This window comes from Microtus ochrogaster, chromosome 4 (assembly GCF_000317375.1).
Source record: "Microtus ochrogaster isolate Prairie Vole_2 chromosome 4, MicOch1.0, whole genome shotgun sequence".
In the NCBI taxonomy this organism is placed as follows: domain Eukaryota; kingdom Metazoa; phylum Chordata; class Mammalia; order Rodentia; family Cricetidae; genus Microtus; species Microtus ochrogaster.
In genome coordinates this window covers 40,182,401-40,193,194 of record NC_022011.1, presented here as the reverse complement: position 1 = coordinate 40,193,194, position 10,794 = coordinate 40,182,401, and the positions used below count along the sequence as shown (strand labels likewise).

Below are 10,794 nucleotides of genomic sequence, written 5' to 3'. Positions count from 1 at the left end.
CAGTCAGGGGGTCACACACATGAATGTCGGGTATGGGGGCCCAAAATTCATCAGGGGTCATGTACATGAATGTTAGGGTATGGGGGCCCACAGTCCATCAGGGGTCATGTACATGAATGTCAGGGTATGGGGAACCACAGTCCATCAGGGGTCACACACATGAATGTTAGGGTATGGGAACCACAGTCCATCAGGGGTCACACACATAAATACTGACTGTGGTATCAGCTGTAGCAAGATTGATTGGGTAACCAGAGCTGTCAAACAGTAGTGTGAACCTCATGTGTAATTCGAATTTCCTAGTGGCCACATTAAAAGTGAAAAACAGATAAGATGGATTTTTTTCTTTAAATATTTATTTATTATGTATACAATATCCTGTCTGCGTGTATGCCTGCAGGCCAGAAGAGGGCACCAGACCTCACCACAGATGGTTGTGAGCCACTATGTGGTAGCTGGGAACTGAACTCAGGACCTTTGGAAGAGCAGGCAATGCTCCCAACCGCTGAGCCATCTCTCCAGCCTGATAAGATGAATTTTAATAATATACTCTACTTGGGCTGGTAAGATGACTCAGCTGGTAAAGGCATTTGGCACCAAACCTGAGAGCCAGTGTTTGATCCCTGTGACCCATGTGGAGAAAGGAGAGAACCTGTTCCTACAAGCTGTCTTCTGACCTAAGCAGGTTCACTTCGGCATCACTTTGCTCTTGCCTCGTGAACACATAAATAAATAAATGTAATAAAAGTTAAAAAGGTTTTCATTGGAGGTAGCTGATCTCTCTCTAGATTTCATAAAAATTATAATTCAATAAGTAGATTCATATACCCAATAGCTGAAACATCCACTTTAAAATTTAAAATTACGGGACTGGAGAAATGGCTCAGCAGCTAAAAGCTTGCCACTCTGCCACAGGATCTGGGCTTGCTTCCTAGGACCCACAAGAGGCTCAGAACTGTCGGTAACTCCAGCTCTAAGGGATTGATGCCCTCTTCTGGATTTTGTGGGCATCCCCACACATGAGGCATACAAACACACATACAAAAATAAATCTTAAAAAAGAAAAATTTAAAAGAGAAGTCAAGTAAAATCTAAATGAAACAAAATAGTCAAATTTGGAGTGCCAGGGGCCATGGGTGGCTAGTGGCGACTATATTGGATTATGGAAATCTGAACGAATGGAATGAAAATTCACTGGGGTGTCTTTATAGCTGAGAATAGTACTTGGCATATACCTTGGCAGTGTGTATATTTCATGAATGGATGAAGAAGAGACCACCTACCTAGTTACTATTGTATAACTGCCACCAACCAGCTGCTACCGTTGGGGGGCCTTGAGGAGAAGTTGGAGTTGTAGCAGCAGAACTGCAGAAGCCAAGACGGGGCTAGAGTCAGCTCTCTGTAGGGTTTAGCTATGAGAATCGTGGAGGCAGGAAGATCCAAGGGTGCGAAGGAACGGCTGGGTTAAAGGAGGGAGCAGGCGTCTGTAGTATGTAGGTTTCTGACCTCTGCTGAGAGCGGAGGGTGGCTGGCAGAGCTGCAAGCTCACGTAGCTAGCCTGTGATGCTAGAGTTGAAGTTTTTGTTGTTGTTGTTTTGTGTTGTAAGTGGGTGCGCACACTGCTGTGTACCTAGAAGGATGTCTAAGAGCAAGAGTTGGCCTAGGGCAGGTACTTAGGGAGAACCAGGCAGGCGGGTCAGGGTTGAGGAAGTAGAGCTGCAACACAGGGCCCCGGATGTGGAGAGGGCTCTTGGAGGAGGGCTGGAGTCAGCTGCGGCTGCTCTGCCCGGCCCTAGGTTGCCAGGCGGCCCCATCCCACAGGTGCAGGACGGAGAGGTGTACCCACCGTCGGTGGAACAGACGTCCGTGTTGATGCGCTACCCACCGGGTGTCCCGCCCGAGAGGCAGATGGCTGTGGGCCAGGAGGTGTTTGGGTTGCTCCCAGGGCTGATGGTCATGTCCACGATCTGGCTACGTGAGCACAATCGCGTGTGCGACCTGCTGAAGGAGGAGCACCCCACCTGGGATGACGAGCAGCTCTTCCAGACCACTCGCCTCATCCTTATAGGTGAGCATGCCCGAGGAGCTGAGACGTTGGGACTCTAGAGTTACTGAACTGGGGAATTCATAGCCTGAGCCCCAAGCCAGGTTTGGCCACCCATATTCAGTAACCCAAATAAAAGTAAAACAAATTAACAGTGAAAAGCAGAAAAAGACAGTCAGTGTGGTCACATTGGTGAGAGGGACGGTTGCTGGTGTCTGGGACCTCAGTAGGGGCCTCCAGGCTGCAGCTTCAGATCCTGAATGTGTTGCTGGAAGGATTTGCTATGACACTTAGTCAGAATTTTCTGGGCATATTTGTTTGGTTACCTCGAATCCCAGTTTTTTTCTCCCTGTGCTGTACCCAGCTCCCCGCTTGGGCTACCACCCAGTTTGGCACTAAGATTCTCAGCACACCAAGATCAAACGCCAGTTTACCCCACCCTCAGGAACTTCCCAACTTCCCCTCTCTCAGTCCATCAGCTTTTGTGGAGTTCGGGAGATGCTCGGTGACTCAGGGACAGATATTTTTGTGTCTACTACAGGGGTGGGTCCATAACCTAAAATGTCAGATGGCTTCCTGCCTGGGAGCTTGGACCCTGTCACCTCTGTCCTGACTACTCTGTGTGAGTCACCCATCTCTGGGCTTTACTGGGCATGGCTGGTCCCAATTACAGCGGCGAATTCACTGGCTTCAGGAAGAGTCAGGCACCGGGGATGAGAGTACTCTGAGGGTGGACCAGCTGAGCTTTCTTTTGAAGTCTGTATCTCACAGACCTTTACCAGAGAGACCAGGTCTCTGGTTAGAGGTTGCCCAGCACCACGGCTGGTGAAGAAACTGTGATCAAAGTCAGGACTGTGGCTAACCTGTGTTCACATGGTTGAAATTGCCTGTCCCATGCCAACAGCATAAACTTTGCCTGTTGTCTACTCTTCCCGTGGCCTGACACGTGGTCACATGGGAATCACGTGGGAATTTATAGAGCCCACAGTTTGCAGGTAAGAAGGGTGAGCCGAGCTCAGATGCTCACATATGAAGAAGCTGGAGACATATGAAGCCATGGCTGCTAACCAAATCCTTCAGCTCCGGGTCATTTTACTAAAAAGCCAGCTCGTGTGCTGGCCTGGGCCAGGCACTAGTTTCCTGTAACTATCTGCTGGCCGATTATTCTGTTGTCCGGGTGTGTCCAACTTACTTCTTTCTCGGCTGTTTCCATTGTGTATAGCTGGTTCCCAAGGGGTCAAGGAAATCTCTGTCCCTGAGACTGTAATGTACATAACGACACATGAGAACTGTGGTATGTATAATTGAATGCCCAAGGCTGCGCTCCCGACAGTGCGGCTTTCTCTGCAGTAGCTGTCAGGTGGTGTCTCTGAAGCCTGCGCCCTCACTAAGGGTTTGCATGAAATGACACTCCTCACTAACACAGCACTATGTTTTTATATCTTCCAGGGTTTCTCAGCTTTTTCTTTTTTAGAGACAATTTTTTTTTTAAACATAGGTCATTCAGGCATCAACTTTGCAACTCTCCTGCTTTGGCTCCTTAAGTCCTGGGTTTTAGTTTAGGGGCTTGTGCCACCATGACTTCTCCAGACCCTGTCACAGTCTGCAGGGAAGACAGGTTTTTTTTTTTGATTTTTTAAAAAATATTTATTCTACGTATTTTGGTGATTTTGTCTTCATGTATATCTGTGTACCATATGCATGCCTGGTTCCCGAGGCGGTCAGAAGAGAACATCAGATCTCTTGAAGATGGGGTTACAGATGGTTGTGAGCTACCATGTCAGTGCTGGGAGTTGAACCTGGGTCCCCTAGAAGAGCAGCCAGTGTTCTTCATCTCTTTTCATCTACCTCTAGCCCCTGGATTTCTCCCTTACTGGGCCCAGGGCCTCCTTCTGGAGCAGCAATGCCCCTGTCTGGGGAGCTCAGTCAAATCTGAGATAGTGTTTTCACATCCCTTGAGAAGGACAGAAAGCAGAAGTGACCAGGGCAATGAATGAGCCTCAGCCACAGTGAGCGTGGGAGTGGGGGTGCGGGGGCGAGGCGAGGTGGGGTAAAAACAAGCTCTTTTCATGAGCTTCCTGGTTTCCCACACATGAAGCTCTGCTGACCCCGTTCCCCATCTTCCTCACACAGGGGAAACCATCAAAATTATCATTGAGGAGTATGTGCAACACTTGAGTGGCTACTTCCTGCAGCTCAAGTTTGATCCGGAGCTGCTGTTCCGAGCCCAGTTCCAGTACCAAAACCGCATCGCCGTGGAGTTCAACCATCTCTATCACTGGCACCCACTCATGCCCGACTCCTTCAAAGTGGGCTCGCAAGAGTACAGCTATGAGCAGTTTCTGTTTAACACCTCCATGCTGGTGGATTATGGTGTCGAGGCACTGGTGGACGCCTTCTCCCGCCAGAGGGCTGGCCGGGTAAGCTTCAGAGAAACAGAGGGTGGGCTCTGGGAGCCAACAGACTTGATCCAAAACCCAGTTTTCTCATCTGTGGGATGAGCATAGTGTTACTTACTTTTTTTTTTTTTTTTTTGAGACAGGGTTTTCTCTGCATAACCACCCTGACTATTCTGGAACTCACTCTGTAGACCAGGCTGGCCTCGAACTCACAGAGATCTGCCTGCCTCTGCCTCCCAAGTGCTGGGATTAAAGGTGTGTGACACCAACACCCAGCTCATAGTGTCACTTCTACAGGTGTTCATAAATATCTCTTTAGGAATTCTCTCATTCAGGTGACAGTACCAGGGTTCATTAGTCACTTTCATATTATTATGTCTCAAATACCTTACCAAAAAAACTCCAGGGAAGGAGGGTTATTTTGGCAGTGTCACAACGAGGAAGCCATGGCAGAGTGACCCTGTCAGTGGCAGCAGAAGCTCAAGGCAGAGGTGTTCATGTCACAGCAGACCGGGAAGTAATGAGATGGGAACCAGGCGCTGAGCTGTAGCCTTTAAAGTCTGGCTCATAGTGACCTATTTTCTTCAGCTTGGCCACACCTTCTAAAGGCTCCACGGTGTTCCCAATAGTGTCACCATTTGGGGAGCAAGTGTTTAAAATACAAACCTATGGGATATGTTTCAGGTTGAGACCACAACACAGACACTACTTCAGATGCTTGGGATGTGGTGATGAACAAGATTGACATGGTTCTTGGACCCTATCCTTTTGGCATGGTCACCATAAAAGGAAGACAGTCCAATGACAGCTAACATCATTCGAGCTAGCACCATGACAGGTGCCTGCTAATGTCCTCAGAATGATAAGATGTTGATGACCATATTTCAGAAAGCCATGGCACTCTGTCAACTCTGTAACCCAAAGTTGGGTGTTAGGGCGATGGCAAAGTAGAGATGGTAAAGACGGGCAGGGATTTTCCCTGGCGAGGGTGGTGATGGTGACAGGGATGATTGTATTCCAGATGGAGAGGACAGCATGTGCAAAGGCTTGAGGGCTTGGAATCTGAAGGACATGAGGACCCTGTTAGGGTCTGGTAATATACATGACTGTGCCTGTATGAAATGCCTTTTGAGTTCTGTATTTCTTATCAGCTGAATTGTGTCCTACCCCAAATTAATATGCCATGATCCTAACCCTCAAGACCTCAGAATAACACTTGGAAATACTGTCTTTAAAGAGACATTTAAGATGAGCTAGGAAATTGGGGTGGGCACTAATCCAATGTGACTGGGATTGTTGTAAGATAAGGAGATTAAGACAGACTCATCCAGAAGGAGAGCCACGTGCAGACACAGGGAGGCAGTGGCTATCTATAAACCAAAGAGGCTGGCTTCAGAAGGGACCAAGCGCCAGACACACTAGACTTCACACGGAGACTAAGCTTCAGTTAATTGAGACACCACTGTCATGGCCCTGGCAGACGAATGCATTCTGTTGAGATTCTTAGTCAGCCCCTCTGAAATCACTCCTTCCCTATAGCTGGAAGCTCCTCATTTTTCGCCTGTCTTGAGTCCTTTGCTTCTCTGTCTTCACTGCCCCCTACCCCACAGGAAGCTGTGACACTTAGTGGGTTTACATTTCCTCTTGGTAATTTGACTGCAATTAGCATTTGCTGCCCCCTGAGTACCCTCTGCTCTCTGTGGGGGCACGGGTGTGAGATGGGTCAGAAGCCTTTGTGTGGGGCTGTGTGACTGCTAAGTGTGTGGAAGGTCTGGGTTTTGAAACTGGGAGAAGATAGCAGCTGTTGATTCTGAGGGTATTAAAAAGGAGCAGAGGCAGGACAAAGCAGGCCTTTCTCCAATGAACATCACGATGGCCACTGTGTGATGTTGCCATGTGACCAGCATTGTGACAACGCTTTATTTTACTACAATATATCAGGTGGATGCTTCCACACTCCCCATGTTTGCATATGAGGAAACCCAAGCATAATCTGTCCTTGTGTTTTCATGCCAGGGTTTCCCAACAAAATGCTTCAGAGTGGATGGCTTAAGATAATAGAGACATGTCCTTCACTGGGGAGTGGCAGAGGGCTCTAGAGAGGAATCTGTTTTTAGCCTTTCTCACTGGATTCCCACAGTCCTTGGATAGTTCTTGACTTGTAGAAGAAGTGTCAGTCAACTGTCTGCCTCTTCCTCTCGTCACACGGTGTCCTCTCTGTGTCTCTGGGCTGGGCACAGAGGTGCACTGTAATTCCAGCACTCTGGAAATAGAAGTAGGACCACGAGGTCATTTCAGCTCCTGGGCTAGTTCTAGGTCAGCGTGGGTTACATGAGACCCTGTTTCGAAACTTGAAAACAAACAAACAAACAAGGCATCACTTCTTGGATTAGGATCTCCCCTAATCAAGCATGACTTTATTTCGTCTATACCAGTAAAGGCTATATAGTTCTCCTATTCATAGGGAATGCATCTAAGACTTCTTCCCAAATGGATGTCTGAAATGGTAGAGTACCGAACCACATACATACTTTTTTTCCTATACATATGAACTGTGGTGGTAAAGTTTAACTTACAAATTAGGTACAATAAGAGACATAGTAATAATAGAAACATTGAATATATGCATAATACTTTTCTGTAGTAAAAGTATATAGTGTGAATTTTCTCTCTCAGTGGTGTGCAGTACTCGCCCCTCAGGATAATGTGAGCTGATATTGTGTCTATGTGAGGACATGGGGTGAGGTGAACGACACAGGTATATGATGCTTAGTTTACTGTGTAGGGGTTACCTGTGCACAGCACTTCGATATCATGACAGTTGACCTGATGACTGACAGATGCCAGATGATTGACAAGCCAGGGGTCTTGTGCAGTATAGACATGGTGAATGAAGGCATGATTCATATTCTGGGCAGGATCAAGAGACTCCTCATTAGATTTCATCACGCTACCCAGAATAGCATGCGATTTAAAACTTAGGAATTGTTTATTTCTGGAATTTTCCATTAAATATTATCAGATTGTAGTTGCCTGTGGGTGATGGAAAGTGTGTGAAGCCAAGCCACCAGCAAGGTGAGACTATTACATTTTCAGCTAAGGTCACATTTGTGGGTTCTGCAGGTTAAATAGTGCATCTTTGGGTAGGGGCACCATCCCAGCCACATAGCTTGGCATGGCCAGAACTGGGGTTGGAACTACTCTCTGCTTGCTGTTCCAAGTTTGCTTTGCTCTGAGTTGTATGATTTCAATTCAACTGTTTTTCTTTCCGGCTCAATTATACTTGTTCAATCAAAACAGATCTCAGAAGTAGAGCTTCCTTTAAACTGGTGCCCTGTAACTATTATGACTTTTTGTGGGGTTGTGTGTGTGTGTGTGTGAGTGTGTGCGTGTGTGTGTGTGTGTCAGAAGTCAGCTGTGGGTGTCACTCCTCAGGAACTGTTCACTTGACTTTTCAGACAGGATCTCTTACTTGGCCTGGAGCTTGCCAAGTGTGCTAAGCAGGCTGATCCACAAGTCCTGGGGATCCAGAGTCCTTCTTTTCATCTAGACCTTTTTTCTCTTTCAACAAAAGCGACACTACTTCTTGGTGTGACTCCAAAGAGCTCCAGTCACTAGAGAGTGGAGTGCTGCACACTTCAGTGTTGGGGGAGCAGGCGGAGATAGAGCCAAACCACAGTGTCATGACCACTGGGCTGCACCCCATTCTCTGTCCTGGTTCAGAAAGACCTGGAGTTCTCCTTTTAGGACCTTACACAGGACAGTCTGGCCTGGTTCCTAGACTGACAGCTGTGCCAATCTCTTGGCAGATTGGTGGGGGTAGGAACTTTAACCACCACGTTCTTCATGTGGCCATGGATGTCATCAAAGAGTCCCGAGAGATGCGCCTACAGCCCTTCAATGAATACCGGAAGAGGTTTGGTATGAAACCCTACACCTCCTTCCAGGAGCTCACAGGTAGGTGGCAGCCACTGCTTCCTGGACACAGTCTCTATCTATCTTTGAGACATGCCAAGGAAGTGAGGGAGATAACAAGGACAGACTGGAACGGTGCAGATGGCCAGCACTACACTGGACATTGTGAGGGAAGGCAGAGATGTGGCAGCACCCAAATGGGGAGACGATGACTTCCTGGTGGGTTTGAGGGATAAATAGGAATTTTCCAGGTTGGAAATAGAAAGAGAAGAACTTCAGGTTTGGCAAGGGGGGAAACAAAGGCACAGAGGCGAAGAAGGTAGGTCTCCTCTGGGAGGACAGCCATAGATGTGACCGGCAAGGGGCTTGTCTTGGGAGATGCCATGTGGTGAAGGGAGGTTGGCACGGAACTAGGATCGTAGGTGCTGAAGGCGTGGGTTTGTCCTGTCTAGAGAGCTTGAAATCTTCCTTGAGAGAATCAATACAGGCTGTTTTCTCCATGTTGTGTTGGCCCAAGAATTAAGTCCAGAGAATGGAATGAGTTGAAGGTCATGAACTGTTTGGGGACCGATCTAGGCCTCTAGACCCTTTGTCACCACATAGTCCGAGTCAAAGTGCCCATCTGCTCTTTCTTTCCTAATTGTTCGCTGATGCCCGCAGAGCCACATTTTAGGACATTTTCCCAGTGGACGAAATTGTTCTCCTGGGGTCTCTGTTGTCCCTAGAGAAAAACTGAATCTACAAGGTTCCATCCCCAGGTCGATCTTAACAAAACTGTGACTCTGATGGTATGTTCTTGTTCTGCAGGAGAGAAGGAGATGGCAGCTGAGTTGGAGGAGCTGTATGGTGACATCGATGCCTTAGAGTTCTACCCGGGGTTGCTTCTGGAAAAGTGCCAGCCCAACTCCATCTTTGGGGAGAGCATGATAGAGATTGGGGCTCCCTTTTCCCTCAAGGGTCTCCTAGGGAATCCCATTTGTTCTCCAGAGTATTGGAAGCCCAGCACATTCGGTGGTGATGTGGGCTTCAACCTTGTCAACACAGCCTCACTGAAGAAACTGATCTGCCTCAACACCAAGACCTGCCCCTATGTTTCCTTCAGTGTGCCAGAGTCGCCCGGAGACAAGGGACCTGCTGTCGAAAGACCGTCCTCCGAGCTGTGAGGGGCAGAGACCGTCCTCCGAGCTGTAAGGGGCATGGAGGCAGCCTTCTGGAAGGAAGAGCTTTGTGCTTGTCCTTCTAGGATGCTGAGGTGAGGTAGATGGACTTCAGAGTTTGTTTCCTGGCTTGGCACAGCACTGAGAGAGCTGACAATTAGAACTTTGGATCTCACCCTTGTCTAGAATATTGTGATTTTGCCATTCTGGGATGCTGAATTCTTTGCTAACCCTTAAAAACTATAGGAGTAGTTTTTAACTGGCTTCTCAGAACTTGGCTCCTTGTTGACAACCCAGAAGGTTAGATTTCTTGTTGATTTGGAATATACACTTCAAACTTTATATTATAGAGCATGGTGTGGTCTCACACACCTTAATCCTAGCACTTGAGAGGCAGAGGCAATTGAATCTCTGTGAGTTTGAGGCCAGTCTGGTTTACATAGTGAGTTCTAGGCTAGCCACAGTTACACAGTGAGGCTCTGTCTTCAAACAAACAAACAAACAAGCAAACAAACAAGAAAGCAAACAAACAACTTTACGATGTAGAACTCCTAACAAAATCCCTTGAAAGGTGAAAGGTTTCTTAATTTTCTTCCTAGAATCTGGATCCCCTCCAGAATGTTGACTATCTGATTGGTAACTCAGGAGGTCATGTTCCTGGTCAATGATCCATAACATGGGCCAGACCAGTCCAGATCTGAATGTCTAGAATGTGGACTGGTTAATTCTCCTGTTCAGTGGGATGGACACAGAACACAAGGCCCCAGTGTCCAGCAAGGACTGCCTTGCCCACTTCCGTTTCTACGCTGAAGGGCAAGTAAGATGTTCTTAGGAGCCACACTTAGACCCTTTCCAGAGGTGTGGAGGGGATGGTGGGAGACCACCACAGCTCTGTCCCCATCCAGGTCTTGTGGCAGCTGTTGTTCATGAAGCTAATAAAATTATCTTTCCAAAGTTGCCTGCTCTGTATCTCTTTAAGTCACATTTGTAAGAAAACCTTGATGAGGCTTTCCTACCCTCAGGCCAGGTGTGCCTGAGACGTGGCCCTGCCCATAGACCAGCTGTGCGTGAGATGTGGCCCTACCACAGGCCAGGTGTGCCTGAGATGTGGCCCCACCCACAGGCCAGGTGTGCACGAGGTGCTGCCCTACCCTCAGGCCAGCTGTGCATGAGACACAGCCCTACCCTCAGGTTAGGTGTGCCTGAGATGCGGTCCTACCCTCAGGCCACAATGTGCCTGAGATGCAGCCCTACCCACAGACCAGGTGTGCCTGAGACG

At 48.0% G+C, this 10,794-nt stretch overlaps 1 protein-coding gene across 1 annotated transcript in view; it reads left to right on the top strand.

Moving 5' to 3' along the window:
- Positions 1-10,452, top strand: part of Ptgs1 (prostaglandin-endoperoxide synthase 1) — a 20,949-nt gene extending 10,497 nt beyond the window's left edge. The window contains exons 8-11 of the mRNA XM_005345963.3: positions 1,822-2,068; positions 4,178-4,464; positions 8,253-8,400; positions 9,166-10,452. Of these exons, the coding sequence (XP_005346020.1) occupies positions 1,822-2,068; positions 4,178-4,464; positions 8,253-8,400; positions 9,166-9,521 (1,038 nt within the window). The 3' untranslated portion in view covers positions 9,522-10,452. The remainder of the gene's footprint in view (positions 1-1,821; positions 2,069-4,177; positions 4,465-8,252; positions 8,401-9,165) is intronic.
- Positions 10,453-10,794: the final 342 nt, after the last annotated feature.